The sequence below is a fragment of the Oncorhynchus mykiss genome, chromosome 12 (assembly GCF_013265735.2).
Source record: "Oncorhynchus mykiss isolate Arlee chromosome 12, USDA_OmykA_1.1, whole genome shotgun sequence".
Taxonomy (NCBI): Eukaryota; Metazoa; Chordata; class Actinopteri; order Salmoniformes; family Salmonidae; genus Oncorhynchus; species Oncorhynchus mykiss.
In genome coordinates this window covers 8,560,513-8,586,836 of record NC_048576.1, presented here as the reverse complement: position 1 = coordinate 8,586,836, position 26,324 = coordinate 8,560,513, and the positions used below count along the sequence as shown (strand labels likewise).

The window sequence follows — 26,324 nt, the reverse complement described above, 5'->3', positions numbered from 1 at the left end:
CATTCACATAGGTCCTGATTCAGACTTAAGATATCTATTCCTTTTTTTTTTTACTTGTTTTCATTTAAGCACTTCTCAGTAGTTGGTATTCAGACTTACCTTCTGCAGTGGGTTAATTGCGGAAGACACATTCGAGTTGAATACATTTGCTTGGACAAAGGTATCCCCCTTTCCCTTTCTTTTCCCAGGTGCATAAGGATCTTTGCTGGTGCTTTGAATACATGTAATTCAACCACTGAAAACCCTCCATTTTCTGTTGGAGTTTTCATTCAATAAAGTTGAAAAAGCATGAAACATTGGTCTATATTTCCACAACTGTCCTTCACCAGGGGGTATAGTAGCGTATGTAACAAATATGGTTTTCATGCTTTAAATATACAAACCAACAAAAAAAAACTCTTATTTCATCCCTTTATTGAAATGTAAGGACACTGATCAAATAAGACATTTACAGATACAAAACAAAACAACTTAGAAGGTATTCTGCTCAGTTGCTAGGTAACTATATAGGTCAGAAGAACTTAGAAGGTATTCTGCTCAGTTGCTAGGTAACTATATAGGTCAGAAGAACTTAGAAGGTATTCTGCTCAGTTGCTAGGTAACTATATAGGTCAGAAAAACATGTAGATGATGAGTCTTTATCTGCATTTTAACAACAGTTCCAGTGTGTTTAAAAAGTAGGTTCCAATTTCTACATGATTAAGTTAGTCAAAGATGCAACGATTCCATGGTGATGGTTGTAGTGTACTTCCTATAGAGAGGACATGGGTATCGGTCAGTAGTGGTGACTATGTGCAGGTAGGTGCAGACAGTGGCACCATGCGGAAACAGATTGAACAGGACAGGCCAGACACTAAGGTTTCAACATCTCTGGTAAACTTTCCCAAACTTCACAGGTTTTCATGAAGTTGAAGGATTATAAGATGGAGGATTCCTGGGATCAGGAGGGAATGAAAAGGGAGGGAATCATCCAACTGGGAATCCTCCAACCAGGATTTTCTGGAAAACTTGGGACTTCTGGGAAAGTTACCAGAAATGTTTCAACACTACCAGACACCAACTTCATTTCAATGCTTGCTGCGTTGTTGTTATTACTACATATCTAAGATGAGGAAACGGCATCATTCCAAACAAGGCACTTCCCATTATTCAGGTTCAGTCTATGAAATAATAAATAATCAATAATAAATAAACTTCCAGTTAAAATCCTTCTTTTTAACATTACTGGTTTTATAGGTAGTCGGTATATCAGCTGATTCCCTTTTGACAAAATATGGCATTACAGTAAGTAGTAGTCATTACAGTAAGTAGTAGGCATTACAGTAAGTAAGTAGTAGTCATTACAGTAAGTAAGTAGTAGTCATTACAGTAAGTAGTAGTCATTACAGTAAGTAAGTAGTAGTCATTACAATAAGTAGTAGTCATTACAGTAAGTAGTAGTCATTACAGTAAGTAGTAGTCATTACAGTAAGTAAGTAGTAGTCATTACAGTAAGTAGTAGTCATTACAATAAGTAGTAGTCATTACAATAAGTAAGTATTAGTCATTACAGTAAGTAGTAGTCATTACAGTAAGTAAGTAGTAGTCATTACAGTAAGTAGTAGTCATTACAATAAGTAAGTATTAGTCATTACAGTAAGTAGTAGTCATTACAGTAAGTAAGTAGTAGTCATTACAGTAAGTAGTAGTCATTACAGTAAGTAAGCATTAGTCATTACAGTAAGTAGTAGTCATTACAGTAAGTAGTAGTCATTTAAATGTAAATGACAGATGTGATTGAGGAACTAAACTATTCTATGAGGTAACCTCTTGACCCCCCCCCCAAAGCGTTCTTCAGATAGTAACACACACATATATGTCTCCTTCTCTCCTCTTCTTTACTCCACAGTAGTGACACAGAAACAGAGTGAGTGACCACCCTGGTTGGTGGGTAGGTGACATTGGGAATGACTGGCTGTGGGTGGGTGGGCCGGTCCACAGCCCGGCGGCGTGGTGCAGGCGTGCAGTCAGAAGGGATTTTATCATTTCATTTCAACAAAAAACACAAAAAAGAAATGAGAACTTAAGGTTCCAGCTCAGCGACAAGCTTGGGGTCAGTCCCATTGTCAATTCAGGAAGTCAATTGAAAAATTCAGTTCCAAATTCCAAACTTCCTGAATGTGTTTCAATGATGAAAATATGGAATTAGAATTGGAATTTCAGTTGCCATTCTGAATTGACTGAATTGAAATGGAATTTGACCCCAATCCTACTCAGCGATGACAGTGATAGTACTGTACGTCCCAATGGCTTCTCCTGCAGCCAATCACTACAGTGTGTATGTTAATATATATATATATATATAGCTATCCATCATTAACTAGAGCTCCCCCATCCCTGGGTTTCCCCACCACTCCGGTTGAAAAGTTCAATTACTTATGTTATATAAACAAAAGTATCTGTAGTCATTTAATCATATAATTAGAGTTAGCTTTTGTAATCATGCAGCAGGTCTAACAGGCAAGGGGTTAAACTAAGGTGAAAGGTCAAGGGGCAAAAGTTAAGGGGACAAAGGTCAAGGCGGTGATCTCATGTGGCAAGGTGCGCTATAGACGAACTTCCAGTACTGGCCATCAGTCCCACGCTGTCTGTCTGTCCGTCTGTGTGCCTAGCTCGCTGCTGAACAGAATGACATATTTACAGAAGACAGGGGGCGCTGTGCTGTGTGGAACACTAGCACTAACCCTTAGCAGGAATAACTGTATTCAAACACACCTATCTGTCACACCCATACAGGAGACAACCCCAGGTTCAAGCCTAGAGGTTATCAAAACATACCGGTACCGTCACATAAGGTGTGGGGGAAGTGAATGGAGGTTTATATAGTACTGTGTAGTAATGACCGAAAAGAGAACACCTTGCCACATTGACTGAAGCACAGACGCTTGCAAGGTATTGGGGGAACGAACAGCCAGTTTTAATGACACTTTACAGAAAGATGCCTGTCTAAGCTTTTTGTCTTTTTTATGATGCCATATAAGGGGGAGATATAAGTAAAGCAACTAGAAGTTAATAAATATATTTCACTTTAGTTTATTTTAGTTTTTTCGTTATACCTTTGTGATTTATTTTTGAATGAAAATGCAGGCTTAAATTTTAGAATCATAATTCTTATAGTAATGACTTTATGTTTCCTTAATCATCCCATTCATATCATCATTTTTTTCTCTTTTTATCATTTTTGTTCGTTTTCAGGTTTCGGTTGGTAGGTAGGTTGGTAGGTAGGTTGGTAGGTAGGTTGGTAGGTAGGTTGGACATTGTGTTTCACCTTCTGAAGAACATGGGGTTACGCAGGCAGGCTGCTAGTCACCTGCAACAACCCAGGGGTCCTGCAGAGGTCTCCAGGCTGCTGTCGGTGTCTGAGGCCAGGGTCTGGTCGGTGGACATGGAGGAGATATCGTTGACGGAGGGGGAAGGGAGGCTCTCACCACTGCTGTTCACGGCTGCACCTGTGCTGAGGGAATGAACAGGCAGCCGGGATTACAATGAACTAACAGCCCCGCAGACACTAATACATAGACACAGTCACAGTCAGCTACAACCATTACTGTGACACATACAACCCTTACTGTGTCATACAGTCAGTCACAACACAACCCAATGTTACACAAGGAACCGTACGTGTTTACAAATCACAGTGACAAACCAGACATGAGAGAGGCAAGTTAATAAGGCTGTCCGCTCTCTCCTCAGAGACAGTAACAGAACAACTTAAGGCTGGGGTCCACTGTCCTCTCTCTCATCAGAGACAGTAACATAACAACTTAAGGCTGTCCTCTCTCTCCTCAGAGACAGTAACAGAACAACTTAAGGCTGTCCTCTCTCTCCTCAGAGACAGTAACAGAACAACTTAAGGCTGTCCTCTCTCTCCTCAGAGACAGTAACAGAACAACTTAAGGCTGGGGTCCACTGTCCTCTCTCTCCTCAGAGACAGTAACATAACAACTTAAGGCTGTCCTCTCTCTCCTCAGAGACAGTAACATAACAAGTTAAGTCTGTCCTCTCTCTCCTCAGAGACAGTAACAGAACAACTTAAGGCTGTCCTCTCTCTCCTCAGAGACAGTAACATAACAAGTTAAGGCTGGGGGTCCACTGTCCTCTCTCTTCTCAGAGACAGTAACAGAACAAGTTAAGGCTGTCCTCTCTCTCCTCAGAGACAGTAACAGAACAACTTAAGGCTGTCCTCTCTCTCCTCAGAGACACTAATACTAAGATTATATTTAAAGGTCCCTAAAAGACCTTTCCATATTCTGTGTTCAGTAGCAGCATGTCAAAGTAAAAGAGATGAAACGTGTAATAAACAGGACAGAGGATGATAATCAGTTCTAAACGGGTCCAATTGAAAGGACTCTCCGGGCTTCTTATTATAATACGCAGAAGTCCAGATGTCGTCCTTCATCTTCCCCTTTTAAAGGATCAGACAGGGCTATTTCATTTCATTTCACAGCAAATGGCTCCATCTATCATTGTTCTCTTCCCTTTTCCCTGTCTTTCTTTGGCTTTTTAGATTCAAATAAATCTGATTGAGTTGGTTCTGTTTTCCAAGATGGATTCTAGGCTATACCAGAGCCAGATATGGTAGCCTAAAAGCATTTGCAGGAAACAAATAGATTAGAGGGAACATCTAGTTAAAGAGTAGGACAGAAAACTGAAGAGAACATTATTTAAGCAGGTAGGAATACAGAAGGCATTCTGTTATTATGAAATAACTCCCATAGAGAACAGTTTTATCCAGTGCTTGACTTGGGCAGAAGCTCACCGGAGCCAAGTACAGGCACCTCAAATGTTCTACTGCTTGAGCTCCTGTTCCTCTTTTAGAATATTAGCTCAAAAGTATTGTGGAGCTCCTGCACCTAAATATAAAACAGTACCTATTTCAGTCTACTGGTTTTATCTAGACTTATACACTACATGGCCAAAAGTATGTAGACACCCCTTCAAATTAGTGGATTCGGCTATTTCAGCCACACCCATTGCTGACAGGTGAATGGCCATTGTTGGCAGTAGAATGGCCTTACAAGACAGTCATAGGATGCCACCTTTCCAACAAGACAGTCATAGGATGCCACCTTTCCAACAAGACAGTCAACAAGTTAAATTTCTGCCCTGCTAGAGCTGCACCGGTCAACTGTAAGTGCTGTTATTGTGAAGTGCAAAAGTCTAGGCCCAACAACGGCTCAGCCGCAAAGTGGTAGGCCACACAAGCTCATAGAACTGGATCGCCGAGTGCTGGCAATCCGTTGGACGAATCGGGTTTGGCGGATGCCAGGAGAATGCAATCTGCTCTAATGCATAGTGCCAACTGTAAAGTTTGGTGGAGGAGGAATAATGGTGTGGGGCTGTTTTTCATGGTTCGGGCTAGGTTCCTTAGTTCCAGTGAAGGGAAATCTTAACAATACAGCATACAATGACATTCTAGATGACCTGTGCCTTTCCTGTTTCAGCATGACAACGCCGTTGTGCACAAAAAGAGAATTTTACTGCTTGCGTCAGTGTCCGACCTGACTAATGCTCTTGTGGCTGAATGGAAGCAAGTCTTCGCAGCAATGTTCCAGCATCTAGTGGAAAGCCTTCTCAGAAGAGTGGAGGCTGTTATAGCAGCAAAGGGGGGACCAACTCCATATTAATGCCCATGATTTTAGAGTGAGATGTTCGACGAGCAGGTGTCCACATACTTTCTGCCATGTGTATCACTGCCTCATAATCCACAGTCACTAAGTCTGTAGTGTCACATAACGCATGTCCTCTACACGTACACCTTTCATCTACTCGAGAGGAAACGATCCCACTCGATCCAGAGCATACCAAAATGGTGAGGTGATTTGTACAAAAGACATCCACTGTGCAGGCGGACCATAAATCTCCTGTTCATCAGGCGGGGGGTTAATAAAAGGACAGTGGGAGACATTTCAGCTGACCACCAATAAAACGAGGAGGCTAAATCACAATTTAAGGCTCAAACGTTGATTGTATCCAACCCCACAGTGGCAGGTTTACTCAGAGACAGAGCAGTAAGGGGGAGATATCCGGTGCTCACACAGTGGCTTCTACATCAACGTAAGTTAACTGTGTATTCTTTAAGGACAAAATAAACATATAAAACCATTCTAAGGTTTGAGAATCCTGTATCAAACATGACACGTCACATTCTGAAATAATCTAAGATTACCTAAATGCTATATTCTACATATATCCTCCCATATAGAAATGTTGCCAAAGAACCGTAACCAACACATAAAACACATTGCATTTGCATCCATCCACAACCAGTATAGTAGATTGTTCACTGTGCCAGCCAAGCGGTCATCTATTTCTCCTGACTCTACCTGGGTCTGTGTAGAATGACAGGTGGTTTATCACTAAACCCTAAAGTTGGTTCTGCCTCCTGGCTGGCTATGTGGTGGTCTATCACTAAACCCTAAAGTTGGTTCTGCCTCCTGGCTGGCTATGTGATCTCTGAAAGCCCTGAGCCAAGTACTGCTGAATGGCAGTGCTCCAGAGCCTGGTACTGCTAATGCTGTGAAATACTGCCGTCTGGGACTCTTCAGCACTGCGTCTGTTCTCTGCTCGCCTCAGCACTAGGGCTACCCATCTGCTTAATTGCAGGGAGAGAGGGATGGAGAGAGGGAAGGAGAGTGAGGTAGAGGGATAAGGGAGGGAGGGAGAGAGAGAGAGAGAGAGAGAGAGAGAGAGAGAGAGAGAGGGAGGGAAAGAGAGAAAGAGAGTGAGGTAGAGGAATAAGGGAGGGAGGGAGAGAGAGAGAGAGAGAGACAGAGAGAGAGAAAGAGAGAGAGAGAGAGAGAGAGAGAGAGGGAGGGAGGGAAAGAGAGAAAGAGTGGGACAGAGAGACAGACGGAGGGGGAGGGAGACAGTGACAGTATCGCACTGCGGATTAAACCACTTCCAGACCACTGTCCCCTTAACAGAGCCCTAACAAGGAAGTCTGTAGACACTCAGCAATCCCCAAATACAACTTCCATAGTGACATTTTGTACAGTATAAAAACGCTCTCTGCCAAAAACAGCTGAGGAGAACGACCGAGACAAGTTGTTTTCCTCTCAGCAGCACTAGACTGGACTGACGCCATAATGTTAACAATTCTGTGCCAGCATGACTCCACACCGCCCTCAAGTGGCCATTCAAGGGAATTTACACTACCCATTTTACAGAACATATTTATAGGGCTGAAAATATGATTTCAAATAGGACATCTTAGAAGGCCAGCTCAGAACGAGATAAATTCTAGTGTTTCTCTGGAAGAGCAAGGACCAAAGACCCCAGCTTTAATTCATGATATGTTACAGAACAGATGTGAAAGTTCATAAGTAATAATAAATAAACACTGAGTGTACAAAACATTAAGAACACCTGCTCTTTCCATGACAGAGACTGACCAGGTGAAAGATATAATCCCTTATTGATGTCACCTGTTAAATCCACTTCAATCAGCGTAGATGAAGGGGAGGAGACAGGTTGAAGAAGGATTTTGAAGCCTTGAGACATGGATTGTATGTGTGCCATTCAGAGGCTGAATAGGCTAGACAAAAGTGCCTTTGAACGGGGTAATGGTAGTAGGTGCCAGATGCACCGATTTGTGTGAGAACTGCAAAGCTGCTGGGTTTTTCCACACTCAACCGTTTTCCATGCGTATCAAGAATGGTCCACCACCCAAAGGACATCCAGCCAATTTGACACTGTTGGAAACTGTTGTAAGCATTGATGTCAATATGGGCCAACATCCCTGTGGAACACTTTGGACACCTTGTAGAGTCCATGCCCTGATGAATTGAGGCTATTCTGAGAGAAAATGTTTTTTGGGGGGTGACACCCAATAATAGAAATGTGTTAGTAATATTTTGGACAATCAGTGTATGTATATATATATATATATATACACTGCTCAACAAAATAAAGGGAACACATAAACACAATAAACATTCCTAGATCTGAATGAATGAAATATTCTTATTAAATACTTTTTTCTTTACATAGTTGAATGTGCTGACAACAAAATCACACAAAAATTGTCAATGGAAATCAAATTTATCAACCCATGGAGGTCTGGATTTGGAGTCACACTCAAAATTAAAGTGGAAAACAGGCTGTTCCAACTTTGATGTAATGTCCTTAAAACAAGTGAAAATGAGGCTCAGTAGTGTGTGTGGCCTCCACGTGCCTGTATGACCTCCCTACAACGCCTGGGAATGCTCCTGATGAGGTGGCGGATGGTCTCCTGAGGGATCTCCTCCCAGACCTGGACTAAAGCATCCACCAACTCCTGGACAGTCTGTGGTGCAACGTGGCATTGGTGGATGGAGTGAGACATGATGTCCCAGATGTGCTCAATTGGATTCAGGTCTGGGGAACGGGCGGGCCAGTCCATAGCATCAATGCCTTCCTCTTGCAGGAGCTGCTGACAAACTCCAGCCACATGAGGTCTAGCATTGTCTTGCATTAGGAGAAACCCACATACATATGGTCTCACAAGGGGTCTGAGGATCTCATCTCGGTACCTAATGGCAGTCAGGCTACCTCTGGCGAGCACATGGAGGGCTGTGCGGCCCCCAAAAAAATATCCACCCCACACCATGACTGACCCACCGCCAAACCGGTCATGCTGGAGGATGTTGCAGGCAGCAGAACGTTCTCCACGGCGTCTCCAGACTCTGTCACGTCTGTCACATGAGCTCAGTGTGAACCTGCTTTCATCTGTGAAGAGCACAGGGCGCCAGTGGCGAATTTGCCAATCTTAGTGTTCTCTGGCAAATGCCAAACATCCTGCAGTGTTGGGCTGTAAGCACAAACCCCACCTGTGGACGTCAGGCCCTCATACCACCCTCATGGAGTCTGTTTATGACCGTTTGAGCAGACACATGCACATTTGTGGCCTGCTGGAGGTCATTTTGCAGGGCTCTGGCAGTGCTCCTCCTGCTCCTCCTTGCACAAAGGCGGAGGTAGCGGTCCTGCTGCTGGGTTGTTGCCCTCCTACGGCCTCCTCCATGTCTCCTGATGTACTGGCCTGTCTCCTGGTAGCGCCTCCATGCTCTGGACACTACACTGACAGACACAGCAAACCTTCTTGCCACAGCTCGCATTGATGTGCCATCCTGGATGAGCTGCACTACCTGAGCCACTTGTGTGGGTTGTAGACTCCGTCTCATGCTACCACTAGAGTGAAAGCACCGCCAGCATTCAAAAGTGACCAAAACATCAGCCAGGAAGCATAGGAACTGAGAAGTGGTCTGTGGTCACCACCTGCAGAACCACTCTTTTATTGGGGGTGTCTTGCTAATTGCCTATAATTTTCACCTGTTGTCTATTCCATTTGCACAACAGCATGTGAAATGTATTGTCAATCAGTGTTGCTTCCTGAGCGGACAGTTTGATTTCACAGAAGTGTGATTGACTTGGAGTTACATTGTGTTGTTTAAGTGTTCCCTTTATTTTTTTGAGCAGTGTATATAGCCTATATTACCTTTTCCATTGAGTAGGGGGACAGCAACCTTTTTAATCAATGCACATGAATCCCTTACTCCATACAGATATTACTTTAAAAACGCCTAAATCCGTACATTAATACCATTCAAATACAGATGTATCATTGTACATACACAAAACACGTACGGTTGGTCAAAAAATACCAAATATACAGTTTAAACCGATACTTTTACATACAGATATAATTACTCATGTACAAATCATACACTACATGTCTCGGAAAAAACAAGACGAGAGACAAAGACGAATGGTGGTCAACGTACGGATGAATTTCTCTGTTACAAAGAAATGTCCAGTGAGTGATTATATTTATAATTCAACTTACAGAGGGGACTAGGTTATGCACTGAGAGTACCTGAGGTAGAGGGTTGTCCCTTCACCACCCCGTTCCTCGTCCTCTCCTCAAAGTTCATCACCTCTTTGTAGATTAGTTCTGGAAAGTGAGATTGAGAGAGAGATAGAGAGCGAGCGAGAGAGCGAGGGAGGAAAAGTTGTGGAGAAAAAAAAATCTTTCAAATCGCAGCAGAGAAATCTATTCTCCTCTGCTCTACTAGTCCATTCTATGAGTCTAATTACCATGGCAACAAATAAACTGGAAAAGTTATTATACAAACTCAAATAGAAAATGAATGAGTAGACTGTATTGTTGGCCAGCTTCAAAAGACAGTGGATCAGTGGAAAAAAGATTAGAATTGGGCTGCCTATATAAACGCAGCCAATAAACTCCTCAGATAGAGGCCTCCTTAGCAATATAATTACAACATACCTACAGTTGAAGTCGGAAGTTTATATCCACCTCAGCCAAATACATTTAAACTAAGTTTTTCACAATTCCTGACATCTAATCCTACTGTAGTAAAAATTCCAGTTAGGATCACCACTTTATTTTAACAATGTGAAATGTCAGAATAATAGTAGAGAGAATGATTTATTTCAGCTTTTATTTCTTTCATCACATTTCCAGTGGGTCAGAAGTTTACATACACTCAATTAGTATTTGTTAGCATTGCCTTTAAATTGTATAACTTGGGTCAAACGTTTAGCCTTCCACAAGCTTCCCAGAATAAGTGGGGTGAATTTTGGCACATTCCTCCTGACAGAGCTGGTGTAACTGAGTCAGGTTTCTAGGTCTCCTTGCTCGCACAAGCATTTTCAGTTCTGCCCACAAATTTTATATAGGATTTAAGGTCAGGGCTTTGTGATGGCCACTCCAATACCTTGACTTTGTTGTCCTTAAGCCATTTTGCCACAACTTTGGAAGTATGCTTGGGGTCATTGTCCATTTGGAAGACCCAAGATTGTTTATATTTTAATTTTGTTTTTAAATGTTACCCCATTTTTTCGCTCCAATTTCATAGTATCCAATTGTTTTTAGTAGTTACTATCTTGTCTCATCGCTGCAACTCCCGTACGGGCTCGGGAGAGACTAAGGTCGAGAGTCATGCGTCCTCCGAAACACCACCCAACCAAGTCACTCTGCTTCTTAACACAGCGTGCATCCAACCCGGAAGCCAGCCGCACCAATGTGTCGGGGGAAACACCGTTCCCCTAGCGACCTGGTCAGCGTGCACTGTGCCTGCCACAGGAGTCACTAGTGCGAGATGAGACAAGGGTATCCCTACCGGCCAAGCCCTTCCTAACCCGGACGAGGCTAGGCCAATTGTGCTTCGTCCCATGGACCTCCCGGTCGCGGCCGGCTGCGACAGAGCCTGGGCACGAACCCAGGGTCTCTGCTGGCACAGCTAACCACTGCGTCACCCGGGAGGCCCTGGAAGACCCAAGATATAACCATACTTTAACTTGGACAGAAATGACTGATGTCTTAAGATGTTGCTTCAATATATCCACATAATTTTCCTCCCTCATGATGCCATCTATTTTGTGAAGTTCACCAGTCCCTCCTGCAGCAAAGCACCCCCACAACATGATGCTGCCAGCCCCGTGGTTCACAGTTGGGTGTTTTTGTTTGTACAGATGAACGTGGTACCTTCAGGCATTTGGAAATGGCTCCCAAGGATGAACCAGACTTGTGGAGGTCTACAATTTTGTGGAGGTCTACAAAAGTTCTTGGCTGATTTCTTTTGATTTTCCCATGATGTCAAGCAAAGAGGCACTGTTTGAAGGTAGGCCTTGAAATACATCCACAGGTACACCTCCAATTGACTCAAATTATGTCAATTAGCCTACTGGAAGCTTCTAAAGCCATGACATCATTTTCTGGAATTTTCCAAGCTTTTTAAAGGCACAGTCAACTTAGTGTATGTAAACTTCTGACCCACTGGAACTGTACTGTGATACAGTGAATTATAAGTGAAATAATCTGTCTGTAAACAATTGTTGGAAAGATTACTTGTGTCATGCACAAAGTAGATGTACTAACAGACTTGCCAAAACTATAGTTTGTTAACAAGACATTTGTGGAGTGGTTGAAAAACAAGTTTTAATGACTCCAACCTCGGTGTATGTAAACTTCCGAATTCAACTGTATATACTCTCAAGATGTGATATGTTTACCTTTCCATTCATCGATGGAGTGTTCTCTCTCATCCAGCTGCTTGTCGTAGATAGCAGGAGGCGGCTGGAGGGAGAAACACAAGGATGACTGATTGTGTCTGCTGAAGCCGGTTTTAGCTACGGCTAAGAGATGAGTGACACCTAAGCACTGCCAGTATCATGAAAACATTTAAATAATATCTTAAAAACACTTTGAAGTTTCTACATTAAATGGCACAAGCTCTAAACATACGCAACACTAGCCATATTTACACACAGACACACAGAAATATGTTTTATTCATATTTGAACTTTATTTAACTAGGCAAGTCAGTTAACTTCTTTGGGACTGGGGGGCAGTATTGAGTAGCTTGGATAAAAAGGTGCCCAGAGTAAACTGCCTGCTACTCAGCCATAAAAGCTAGAATATGCATAAAATTAGTAGATTCGGATAGAAAACACTTTGAAGTTTCTAAAACGGTTTGAATGATGTCTGAGAGTATAACAGAACTCATATGGCAGGCAAAAACCTGAGAAGAAATCCAACCCGGAAGTGGGAAATCTTTGTAGTTTGTAGTTTTTCAAGTCATTGCCTATCAAATATACAGTGTTCATGGGGTCATATTGCACTTCCTAAGGCTTCCACTAGATGTCAACTGTCTTTAGAACCTTGTTTGAGGCTCCTACACTGAAGGAGGGGGGAATGAGAGCTGATTGAGTCAGGGCTCTGCCAGAGTGGAATGAGCTGATCACGCGCACACACGTGAGAGCGGTCTGCGTTTCATTGCATTTCTGAAGACAAAGGAATTCTCCAGTTGGAACATTATTGAAGATTTATATTAAAAACATCCTAAAGATTGATTCTATACATCGTTTGACATGTTTCTACGGACTGTAACGGAACTTTTTGACTTTTCGTCTGGACCTATGAATTTGGATTACTGGGCTAAACGCGCGAACAAAAAGGAGGTATTTGGACATAAATGATGGACTTTATCGAACAAAACAAACATTTATTGTGGAACTGGGATTCCTGGGAGTGCATTCTGATGAAGATCATCAAAGGTAAGTGAACATTTATAATGTTATTTCTGACTTCTGTTGACTCCACAACATTGCGGATATCTGTATGGCTTGTTTTTGTCTGTGCGCTGTACTCAGATTATTGCATGGTGTGCTTTTTCCGTAAAGCTTTTTTGAAATCTGACAGCGGTTGCATTAAGGAGAAGTGGATCTAAAATTCCCTGCATAACACTTGTATCTTTTAGCAATGTTTATTATGAGCATTTCTGTAAATTGATGTGGCTCTCTGCAAAATCACCGGATGTTTTGGAACTACTGAACATAACGCGCCAATGTAAACTCAGATTTTTGGATATCAATATGAACTTTATCGAACAAAACATACATGTATTGTGTAACATGAAGTCCTATGAGTGTCATCTGATGAAGATCATCAAAGGTTAGTGATTCATTTTATCTCTAAATTTATTCTGCTTTTTGTGACTCCTCTCTTTGGCTGGAAAAATGGCTGTGTTTTTCTGTGACGAGGTGCTGACCTAACAATCGTTTGGTGTGCTTTCGTCGTAAAGCCTTTTTGAAATGTGATACTGTGGCTGAATTTACAACAAGTCTATCTTTAAAATGGTGTAAAATACTTATATGTTTAAGGAATTTTAATTATGGGATTTCTGTTGTTTTGAATTTGGCGCCCTGCAATTTCACTGGCTGTTGGCGAGGTGGGACGCTACCGTCCCACATATCCCAGAGAGGTTTAAGAACAAATTCTTATTTACAATGATGGCATACCCCGGCCAAACCCTCCCCTAACCCGCACGCCCCTGGGCCAATTGTGCGCTGCCCTATGGGAATCCCAATCAGCGCCGGTTGTGATACAGCCCGGGGTCAAACCAGGGTCTGTGGTGACACCTCTAGCACTGAGATGCAGTGCCTTTAGACCGCTATTCCACTCGTGAGACCTTAAATGTGAGTTCAGCAAATCAGCAGCTAGAATACAGATCAGTGATATACCCTCTATACCAGTGGTCTCAACTCCATCCCTCTAGGACCCCCAACATAACACATTGTCGTTGTAGCCCCAGACAAACAACACCGGATTCAACTCATTGAGGACCTGATGATTAGTTGACAAGTTGAATAAGGTGTGTTTGTCTGGGGTATAAGACAGGAGTATAGCATAGGACAGGAGAATATAGCATATAACAGGAGTATAGCATAGAACAGGAGAATAGTATAGGACAGGAGTATAGGCCATGAGTATAGGCCATAAGTATAGCATAGGACAGGAGATTCTTGTCATGAAATCTATGCAGCCTACTCAATCACTTTTTATAGCTACTGTTTACAGGGCTCCTGGGCCATACACAGCGTTCCTCACTGAGTTCCCTGAATTCCTATCGGACCTTGTAGTCATGGCAGATAATATTCTAATTTTTGGTGATTTTAATATTCACATGGAAAAGTCCACAAACCCACTCCAAAAGGCTTTCGGAGCCATCATCGACTCAGTGGGTTTTGTCCCATATGTCTCCGGACCTACTCACTGTCACAGTCATACTCTGGACCTAGTTTTGTCCCGTGGAATAAATGTTGTGGATCTTAATGTTTTTCCTCATAATCCTGGACTATAGGACCACCATTTTATTATGTTTGCAATCCCAACAAATAATCTGCTTAGACCCCAACCAAGGATCATCAAAAGCCGTGTTATAAATTCTCGGGCAACCCAAAGATTCCTAGATGCCCTTCCAGACTCCCTCCACCTACCCAAGGATGTCAGAGTACAAAAATCAGTTAACCACCTAACTGAGGAACTCAATTTAACCTTGCACAATACCCTAGATGCAGTCGCACCCCTAAAAACAAAAAAACATTTATCATAAGAAACTAGCTCCCGAGCTCTGAAGCAAGCTTCCAGAAAATTGGAACGGAAATGGCGCCACACCAAACTGGAAGTCTTCCGACTAGCTTGGAAAGACAGTACTGTGCAGTACCGAAGAGCCCTTACTGCTGTTCACTCATCCTATTTTTCCAACTTAATTGAGGAAAATAAGTACAATCCCAAATGTATTTTTGATACTGTTGCAAAGCTAACTAAAAAGCAGCATTCTCCAAGAGAGCATGGCTTTCACTTCAGCAGTGATACATTCATGAACTTCTTTGAGGAAAAGATCATGATCATTAGAAAGCAAATTACGGACTCCTCTTTAAATCTGGGTATTCCTTCAAAGCTCAGTTGTCCTGAGTCTGCACAACACTGCCAGGACCTAGGATCAAGGAAGACACTCAAGTTTTTTAATCCTATATCTCTTGACATATTGATGAAAATAATCATCGCCTCTAAAACTTTAAGCTGCATACTGGAACCTATTCCAACTAAACTACTGAAAGAGCTGCTTCCTGTGCAGTTTGTCTCTGTGGATGGTTTGTCCTCTGACAAATCAACTGTACATTTTTGTGTTCCTCAAGGCTCAGTTTTAGGACCACTACTGACAGGAGTATAGTATAGGGCAGGAGTATAGTATAGGATGGATGTAGATGACAGGAGTATAGTATAGGACAGGAGTATAGTATAGGACAGGAGTATAGTATAGGGCAGGAGTATAGTATAGGACGGATGTAGATGACAGGAGTGTAGTATAGGGCAGGAGTATAATATAGGGCAGGAGTATAATATAGGACGGATATAGATAACAGGAGTATAGTATAGGACAGGAGTATAGTATAGGACAGGAGTATAGTATAGGACAGGAGTATAGTATAGGACAGGAGTATAGTATTGGACAGGAGTATAGTATAGGACAGGAGTATAATATAGGACGGATATAGATAACAGGAGTATAGTATAGGACAGGAGTATAGTATAGGACAGGAGTATAGTATAGGACAGGAGTATAGTATAGGGCAGGAGTATAATATAGGACGGATATAGATAACAGGAGTATAGTATAGGACAGGAGTATAGTATAGGACAGGAGTATAGTATAGGACAGGAGTATAGTATAGGGCAGGAGTATAATATAGGACGGATATAGATAACAGGAGTATAGTATAGGACAGGAGTATAGTATAGGACAGGAGTATAGTATAGGGCAGGAGTATAGTATAGGACGGATGTAGATGACAGGAGTATAGTCCAGTGCATTCGGAAAGTATTCAGACCCCTAGACTTTTTACACATTTTGTTACATTACAGCCTTATTCTGAAATTGACAAAATAGTAATTTTTTACTCATCAATCTACACACAATATCCCATAATGACAAAGCAAAAACAGGTTTTTAGACATTTTTGCAATTAAAAAAACAAAAAAACAACAAACAACTGAAATATTACATTTACATAAGTATTCAAGTCCCTTGGCAGTACTTTGGCAGCAATTACAGCCTTGAGTCTGCTTGGGTATGACGCTACAAGCTTGGCACACCTGTATTTGGGGAGTTTCTCACACTCTTCTCTGTAGATCCTCTCAAGCTCTGTCAGGTTGGATGGGGAGCATCGCTGCACAGCTATTTTCAGGTCTCTCCAGAGATGTCCGATCTGGTTCAAGTCCGGGCTCTGGCTGGGCCACTCAAGGACATTCAGAGACTTGTCCCGAAGCCACTCCTGCGTTGTCTTGGCTGTGTCCTTAGGTTCGTTGTCCTGTTGGAAGGTGAACCTTCACCCCAGTTTGAGGTCCTGAGTATTCTGGAGAAGATTTTCATCAAGGATCGCTCTGTACTTTGCTCTGTTCATCTTTCCCTCGATCCTGACTAATCTTCCAGTCCCTGCTCCTGAAAAATATCCCCCCAGCATGATGCTGCCACCACCATGCTTCACTGTAGGGATGGTGGTAGGTTTCCTCCAGGCGTGCCACTTGGCATTCAGGCCAAAGAGTTCAATCTTAGTTTAATCAGACAAGAGAATCATGTTTCTCATGGTCTGAGAATCCTTTAGGTGCCTTTTGGCAAACTCCAATCTGACTTTCATGTGGCTTTTACTGAGGAGTGGCTTCCGTTTGGCCACTCTACCATAAAGGCCTGATTGGTGGAGCGCTGCAGAGATGGTTGTCCTTCTGGGAGGTTCTCCCATCTCCACAGAGGAACTCTGGAGCTCTGGCAGAGTCACCTCCCTGACCAAGAGCTTCTCCCTCGATTGCTCAGTTTGGTCAGGCAGCCAGCTCTAGGAAGAGTCTTGGTGGTTCCAATCTTCTTCCATTTAAGAATGATGGAGGCCACTGTGATCTTGGGGACCTTCAATGCTGCAGAACATTATTGTTACCCTTCCCCATATCTGTACCTCGACACAATCCTGTTTTGGAGCTCTACGGACAATTACTTCAACCTCATGACTTGGTTTTTGCTCCAATGTGCATTGTCAATTGTGGGACCTTATATAGACAGGTGTCACCTTTCCAAATACTGTCCAATCAATTGAATTTACCACAGGTTGACTCCAACCAAGTTGTAGAAACATCTCAAGGATGATCAATGGAAACAGGATGCACCTAAGCTCAATTTCCAGTCTCGTAGCAAAGGGTCTGAATACTTACGTAAATAAGGTATTTCTGTTTTTTTATTTTAATAAATGTGCTAAGAAGTCTAAAAACCTGTTTTCGCTTTGTCATTATGGGGTATTGTGATGCCATTATGGGGTATTGTGATGTCATTATGGGGTATTGTGATGCCATTATGGGGTATTGTGTGTAGATTGATGAGGATCTTTATTTATTTAAAGAATAAGGCTGTAACTGTAACGAAGACGCTGAGAGTCGAGAAACAGGTACGTTTAATCAAACAACAAACATGGAACGAGACAACATGGCGTCTACTGACTGGGGAAAGAACCTAAGGGAGTGCCAGATGCAGGGGAGGTAGAAAAGTGAGGTAATGGAGTCCAGATGTGCCTCAAGATGAATCGTAATGATTGGTGCCAGGTGCGCGTAATGATTGGTGCCAGTTGCGCGTAATGATTGGTGCCAGGTGCGCGTAAAGATTGGTGCTAGGTGCACGTAACGATTGGTGCCAGGTGCACGTAATGATTGGTGCCAGGTGCTCGTAATGATTGGTGCCAGGTGAGCGTAATGATGAATGCCAGGTGCGCGTAATGATGAATGCCAGGTGAACGTAATGATTGGTGCCAGGTGCGCGTAATGATGGATGCCAGGTGCGCGTAATGATTGGTGCCAGGTGCGCGTAATGATTGGTGCCAGGTGCGCGTAATGATTGGTGCCAGGTGCGCATAATGATGGGTGCCAGGTGCACGTAATGATTGGTGCCAGGTGTGCGTAATGATTGGTGCCAGGTGCGCGTAATGATGGGTGCCAGGTGCGCGTAATGATGGATGCCAGGACCGGTGGTTAGTATACCGGCGACGTCAAACGCCGGAGTGGAGGAGCAGGAGTAGACGTAACAAAATGTCTGAATACTTTACAAATGCACTGTATATGTATAGACGACAGGATAATAGTATAGGACAGGAGTATAGTATAGGACATCTGATTGTGTTGTTGTACTATAGGCTTGGCAGCCTACCAGTGCTGCAGACATATTTTTGTAACTTTATTTAACAAGGCAAGTCAGTTAAGAACAAATTCTTATTTTCAATGACGGCCTAGGAACAAAGGGTTAACTGCCTGTTCAGGGGCAGAACGACAGATTTTTACCTCGTCAGCTTGGGGATTTGAACTTGCAACCTTTCGGTTACTAGTCCACTGCTCCAACCACTAGGCTACCTAGTAGCCCCAGGGTGGCAGAATGTCAAAGATGATGAATATTTTTGACGAGACTTCATATAAATCACATTCATGATGTGACCTTGGAAGTGGGTTAATTAAGAGGTCAATGCATACGTACACTAATGGACTACAACATTACAGGCTGCTTCTAAAGGATTTGTTACGAGACCGGTAGGTAGTTGTTCAGCAGAGTATCAATCAAAAAGTTCAGCCGAATCTCGAGGTACTGTACATGCTGCATGTGTACTGTACAGGACTACTGTCCAGATGTTATCGTATGTCTATAACACAGAGGATATTTAGGTAGTGTTACGAACCAATTTATCAAATCTATAGGTTTTTTCATTTATTTTAAGATTGCAATAAGATAGCATAGACGTTCTGTCTAGATATGACAGAGTACAGGAGGCTACAGCAAGGTTTTCTTGCAGTTTCATCAACACATTAACGACCACTTCTACAGTGAAAAATGGCTCCGGTATTCATAGATGCAGCCAGACGGTATGTTACTTTCTGTTAGTGAGGAGAAAGCCACACAGACATCCTGCCACACAGACATCCTGCCACACAGACATCCTGCCACACAGACATGCACAGCACACAGACATCCTGCCACACAGACATCCTGCCACACAGACATCCTGCCACACAGACATGCACAGCACACAGACATCCTGCCACACAGACATCCTGCCACACAGACATGCACAGCACACAGACATCCTGCCACACAAACATCCTGCCACACAGACATCCTGCCACACAGACATCCTGCCACACAGACATGCACAGCACGCAGACATCCTGCCACACAGACACCCTGCCACACAGACATCCTGCCACACAGATGTGCACAACACACAGACATCCTGCCACACAGACATGCACGGCACACAGACATCCTGCCACACAGACGTGCACGGCACACAGACATCCTGCCACATAGTCTCTGCATTGAGTTAGTATTCAGTATTTTTCTGTTTATTAAGGATCACCATTAGCTGCTGCTACACTTCCTGGGGTCCATACAAGATTAAGGCAATTACATACAAAATAAAACAGTATATCACACATTACTACACACTATCTACCACAACATATCTCCAATACAATAATCCATTATACAGCAATATATTACAATATTAATGTACATGTGTGTGGATTGCGTGTTAGCATGTTTATTTATTCTATTTATTTATTTATCCGTTATTTTACCAGGTAAGTTGACTGAGAACACGTTCTCATTTGCAGCAACGACCTGGGGAATAGTTACAGGGGAGAGGAGGGGGATGAATGAGCCAATTGTAAACTGGGGATTATTAGGTGTGTGTGTGTGTGTGTGTATACGTGTTTGTGTCTGTCTCCACACAATCCGTTCCATAAGGTGTAGTTTTATCTGTTTTTATTTTTAATCGGATTTTACTGCTTGCATGAGTTACTTGATGTGGAATAAAGTTCCATGTAGTCATGGCTCTATGTAGTACTGTGTACCTCCCATATTCTGTTCTGGACTTGGGGGACTGTGAAGAGATTGCAATGATTTCACTTGCTGTGGTAGCCGACATGTATAGTGTTGAGTCATCAGAATACATAGACACGCTGGCTTTACTTAAAGCCAGTGGCAGTGTGATTAGTGAAGATTGAAAAAAAGTAAGGGGCCTTGCCAGCTACCCTGGGGAATGCCAGACTCTACCTGGATTATGTTGGAGAGGCTTAAAGAACACCCACTTAAAGAACACCCACTGTGTTCTGTTAGACAGGTAATTCTCCATCCACAATATAGCAGAGGATGTAAAGTCACAACACATTTGTTTTTACAGCAGCAGATTATGATCAATAATGTCAAAAGCTGCACTGAAGTCTAACAAAACAGCTTTCACAATCTTCTTATTATTATCAATTTCTCTCAGCCAATCGTCAGTCATTTGTGTAAGTGCCGTGTACATGTTGAGTGCCCTTCCCCTATAAGCACGCTAAAGCCTGTTGTGAATTTGTTTACTTTGAAATAGCATTGTATCTTGCAACCACAATTTTTTCTAAAAAGTTTACTAAGGGTTGGTGACAGGCTGATCGGTCGGCTGTTTGAGCTAGTAAAAAAGTGCTTTGTTATTCTGGTGTAGTGGAATGACTTTGGCTTCACTCCAGGGCACACACTTTTCTGTAGGCTTAGATTGAAGAGATAGCAAATAGGAGTGGCAATATCGTCCACTATCATCCTCAGTAATTTTCCATCCAAGTTGTCAGACCCAGGTGGCTTGTCATTGTTGATTGACAACATTATATATATATATTTTTTTTTTGTCTGAAGTATGAGGGTTCCTTAGGATAGTGCAATTTTGGTCATATCTGGTCATATCATGTTTGTAATGCTCTCCATTCTGTATACTCCTAGAACCAAACGTGTTATTCTCCTACAGGGACGGCCGAAAGAACCCTTTATGGTTCTACGTAGCACCTTTATTTCTAAGAGTATATATATATATGACACTTTTCTCAATTTTGGTCAGTGATGGGGTTTCTGAAGATGGGGTTTTGACTACCTACCCCCAAATACAGTTTCGTAAAGCCATATGTGGTCATATCATGTTTGTAATGCTGTATATGCTGTATAGGAGATATATTTCTCTTGGTGTAAGTCATTTTTTTTTATTTACCATTGATATTTGGACGAGATCCCTGGCCTTCATCAGCATGAAATGAACAATAAAGAGGGGAGAAAACAGTACATTGGTTTCAGGGAGAATGTAATGCCATTGATGGCCAATATAATCTATTTATCACATCTATACAACAATATAGCATATCCCATCATAAAACAGTAAAATGTCACTTTTTGGTCATTTTTGTTTTGATTAAGTAAAATGTATGTTTTCACAAAAGAATGAGACATGCTACAAATGAAATGTACATATTACACAATATCGTATAATAATATACTTTAAAATGCATATTCCAACTGTCAAACATAGATATTATAATGAAGGTGTGCGATTTATTGCAAATAACAAAATAAAATAAACGTGATTCAAATCTACTTAATTGATCTTGTTGAGAGTCATTGATACCCTTATATTTGATTAATCTTGATGAGAGTTATTGATACTCTATATTTGTACACCTCTTTCACATAGTCATATGCTGAAATCCAAACTAATATACTAATATACTACATTTCACTATTGGGAAGAGATTGTATCAGTTTGGGTTAACAGAGGCTAACAGAGAGGTTAACTTTTCATTCAGCACCCCAGTTCTGTCTGCTTCACTGGGTTCAGAGAAGGCCATGTCACACTGTATTGCATTATGCATAGGCAGATAGGCCTACTTGGTGTGAAATGCATCTAAAGTCTTCATCAAGTAAGAGACAGGCTGCAAAAGGCTTTTTCCCAAACTCACTATTATCCCACAGTGATGAAGGTCTTCAAAAGGGAATGACTATATTTCAGTACATAACCAGCGCACCTTAAGAAATGCCCGCTCTGCTATATGATCCAGTATTAACTATCCAGTATTAACTATCCTCATCACACAGCTCCTGGATGACAACTATACTGTATTCTCCCAAAGCAGTGAGCAGTGAGACTGGGCTTTGTATCTGTGCTCTATTTGAGGAATCAAGCACATTCCAGCAAGGTAAAACCATAGTATATATTTCTATGGGTAAAACAACCAGTTGAGCCCACTGTTATGTCTCTACAGTACCATGATAGTCAGTAACATGCGTACATGTTTCCATGACTACCTAATGCCAGATATACTGTGGTGGGTAAAATGATAGCCATAAAAGGTCAAACTATAAAGAGCGAGCAGGGGATACAAACTAAACAACAAAAGACAACAACAAAAATGTTTCTCTGGATGGTTCCTATAGTAACCATTATGAGAGGGGAATGTAACATAAAAAATAATATATCTACACACCACTAATACAAACACAAGGCAGATGAAAACAGCCCAAACTAAACAAGTACCAAGCTGTAGGATTGACCTAGGGCTACTAACTGATAAGGCTGCCAGAGAGTTCTAGCTACAGACTCCTCCTACTCACCGCCTCCACCTCGGCTGGGTCGTACCAAACGTTGATGTAGGGGTGCTGTAAAGCTTCGTCCACTTGTATCCGCTTGGCTGGATCAATAATCAACATCTTACACAACAGGTCTCTGGCCTGGCTGGCTGTGGAGACAGAGAGAAGCAGAGAGAGAGAGAGAGAAGCGTCAGAGTCAAGGAAGGAGAGAGGAGACAGAGAGAGTGGGGTCAGAGTAAATGGATAGAATAGGAGAAGGGAGAAACTCAATCAGCAATAAAACACTGTCTATCAAACATTATGTGCATCCAAAACGGCACTCTATCCCATCTGTAGTGCACTACTTTGTCTCATATTGTCTCCGTGTGAGACAATAGTTTACTGTTCCTTTAAGATTTTTCCCTCTTCTGTTTCCATAGCACCACAGTCAAGGCTTAACACTCAGGGAATATTATGGTCCAACACACAGACATTCAATCTCATGTCAGCAGAGAGAAGAGAGCTTGCTAGTAACCTACTTGTTTCTCAAGGTTATGAATTACAATACTCTTACAACTTTTTGTATGAGCCTTAAATTACAAATGTCATATTTCTTTAGATGCAAATTCACAAAATAAAAAAAACATGATCATGATGAATCCATCTGTGCTTCCTGCTCTTGTACCAATATGAACTGTTCAGTTCTACAATAGCAAACTCTTAACCCACAACCCCCCAATCCCTCCCACAACCCCCCAATCCCTCCCACAACCCCCCAATCCCTCTGTCCCTCCCACCATCCTTCTACCCATCCCTCCATCCCTCCCACAGCCCCTCCATCCCTCCCACAGCCCCTCCATCCCTCCCACAGCTCCTCCATCCCTACCACAACCCCCAATCCCTCCCACAACCCCCAATCCCTCCCACAACACCCCAATCCCTCCCACAACCCCCCAATCCCTCCATCCCTCACACCATCCTTCTATCCATCCCTCCATTCCTCCCACAGCCCCTCCATCCCTACCACAGCTCCTCCATCCCTCCCACAACCCCCAATCCCTCCCACAACCCCCCCAATCCGTCCCACAACCCCCCAATCCCTCCATCCCTCACACCATCCTTCTATCCATCCCTCCATCCCTCCCACAGCCCCTCCATCCCTCCCACAGCCCCTCCATCCCTCCCACAGCCACTCCATCCCTCCCACAGCCCCTCCATCCCTCCCACAGCCCCTCCATCCCTCCCACAGCTCCTCCATCTCCATCCCTCCCACAGCCCCTCCATCCATCCCTCCCACCATCCTTCCCCTCATCCATTCATCCCTCCCTCCACCCCTTCATCCTTCCCCCATCCATTCATCCCTCCCTCCACCCTTCCCCCATCCCTTCATCCCTCCCTCCACCCCTCGTACGGCCCTGACAGTCTGACTCACTATAAATAGTCTATTAGCAGCAGTCAGACGATCTGCACTGTACCTTCCCTCATCACCATCTCCACACTGTGCTGCATCACCATGCCAGCAGCTATAGGCCAGCCATAGCAATCTCCAAAATGGCGGCTCAGACGCTCCCTCCTCTGAGTCACTCCTTATCTCTAGGACAGCAGCTCTCTCAGCATGCAGTGTAACCAAAGACCACGGCTCCACTAGCTTTAGTCCTAACAGGATTTCCCAGGCTTCTACCTAGCCTCCAGTACAGCTACGTAAACAGTGCTCTCATACCCTTTTCACACTATTGTGCCGACCCCAAGCATATACTGTTCCAGCTGAAATATTTTATTTTGACATTGTCCTTTCCAGCACGGTTCCAGTAATTATGGTGGATGCATAGCCAGGCTAGCCCAGTACATCTCTGGTCGGTTTGGCTCGGCTCAGCTCAGTAGTCAATCACTCTAATGCAGTTTCTCTCTAACACACTCGCTCTCTAACTCACTCGCTCTCTAACACACTCCCTCTCTAACTCACTCCCTCTCTAACACACTCGCTCTCTAACTCACTCCCTCTCTAACACACTCCCTCTCTAACACACTCCCTCTCTAACTCACTCGCTCTCTAACACACTCGCTCTCTAACACACTCGCTCTCTAACACAGTCACTTTAACACTACATCTTTCCTTCTGTCTCTGGCTGTGACTTTAACCATTATGTCCTCTCTAACTCAGTGGGTGTATTCCTCTAGTATATCTGACACAGCCGCTATAACACAGCTCTAACTCAGTGGGTGTATTTCTCTAGTATATCTGACACAGCCCCTATAACACAGCTCTAACTCAGTGGGTGTATTCCTCTAGCAGCCCATCTCCTCTCCTTCAGTCTGTTTTCTGCAGGGATCAGGCAGTCAGCAGGAAGGAGCTAGGAGGTAGCAGGCAGGCCGCAGGAGGCGGGAGACAGGAGACAAGAGACAGGGGGCAACAGACAGGACACATGAGCCAGCAGGAGACAGGAGACAGGAGACAGGAGGTAGCAGGCAGGAGGTGGCAGGCAGGAGGTGGCAGGAGACAGGAGACAGCAGGCAGGAGGTGGCAGGAGACAGGAGACAGCAGGCAGGAGGTGGCAGGAGACAGGAGACAGCAGGCAGGAGGCGGCAGGAGACAGGAAACAGGAGGCAGCAGGCAGGAGGTGCAGGAGACAGGAGGCAGGAGACAGGAGGCAGGAGACAGGAGGCGGCAGGAGACAGGAGACGGCAGGAGACAGCAGGCAGGAGGCAGCAGGCAGGAGGAGACAGGAGACAGGAGGTGGCAGGAGACAGGAGACAGCAGGCAGGAGGTGGCAGGAGACAGGAGACAGCAGGCAGGAGGCGGCAGGAGACAGGAGACAGCAGGCAGGAGGCGGCAGGAGACAGGAGGCGGGAGACAGGAGACAGGAGGCAGGAGGCGGGAGAAGGGAGGCGGCAGGAGACAGGAGGTAGGAGACAGGAGGCAAGAGACAGGAGACAGAAGACAGAAGACAGGAGACGGCAGGAGACGGCAGGAGACAGGAGGCAGGCAAGAGGCAGGGGACAGGAGGCAGCAGGAGGGCTCCTGAGTCATTCATGTGAATTTCCTTCCCAGACACACTGCATGGCTTGATGTAGCAGCAGTACCAGGCAGATTTCATTATATTTAGGAGAAATCTGTCTTCATCAGATATAGCCTGTTATCCTCCAGGGATTTTGTAAACTATTTTCTCTGGAAGCCTCCTGTAGAAATACTTCCTGGGAATACCATGATATGATGAATATGATTTCTCTGGAAATGTAGATGGAAAGGTAGTGGATGACGTCTTGGTTTAAACCCTCTTCCTCTAAATACATTTCACTGAAGGGAGTGACTGTCACCCTAGTCAATTTCAGTTACAGTATATCACTTCACTTATTTTGCCTCTCGTGAGCCAAAAGCCAGTTCAGTTTGATGAGATTACAATCACATAAAATATATATGCCTTGACTCCATGAACAACACACAAAGACACATTGACACACTGTACAGCACTCACAGACACAAACAATCTCTAGTTTCCGCAAACATGCTGCACAATGCCTTCTTGAAAAGAACAAAATAGAACAGAACAGAACCGA

General features: G+C 43.4%; 1 protein-coding gene across 11 annotated transcripts in view; it reads right to left on the bottom strand.

Annotated features, from left to right (window-relative positions):
• Positions 1-393: 393 nt before the first annotated feature.
• The window catches only part of mapk10 (mitogen-activated protein kinase 10), a 114,398-nt gene continuing 88,467 nt past the window's right edge, over positions 394-26,324 (bottom strand). For 4 of the 11 annotated variants that reach the window (XM_036936823.1, XM_036936824.1, XM_036936818.1 and 1 more), the window contains exons 10-14: positions 22,815-22,939; positions 21,421-21,447; positions 12,052-12,115; positions 9,893-9,970; positions 394-3,488 (exon numbers count right to left, since the gene is read on the bottom strand). In XM_036936823.1, the coding sequence (XP_036792718.1) occupies positions 3,346-3,488; positions 9,893-9,970; positions 12,052-12,115; positions 21,421-21,447; positions 22,815-22,939 (437 nt within the window). In that variant the 3' untranslated portion in view covers positions 394-3,345. Of the gene's footprint in view, positions 3,494-9,862; positions 9,971-12,051; positions 12,116-21,420; positions 21,448-22,814; positions 22,940-26,324 lie in introns of all 11 variants that reach the window. The other 7 variants (XM_036936821.1, XM_036936820.1, XM_036936827.1 and 4 more) reach the window with 6 other exon arrangements.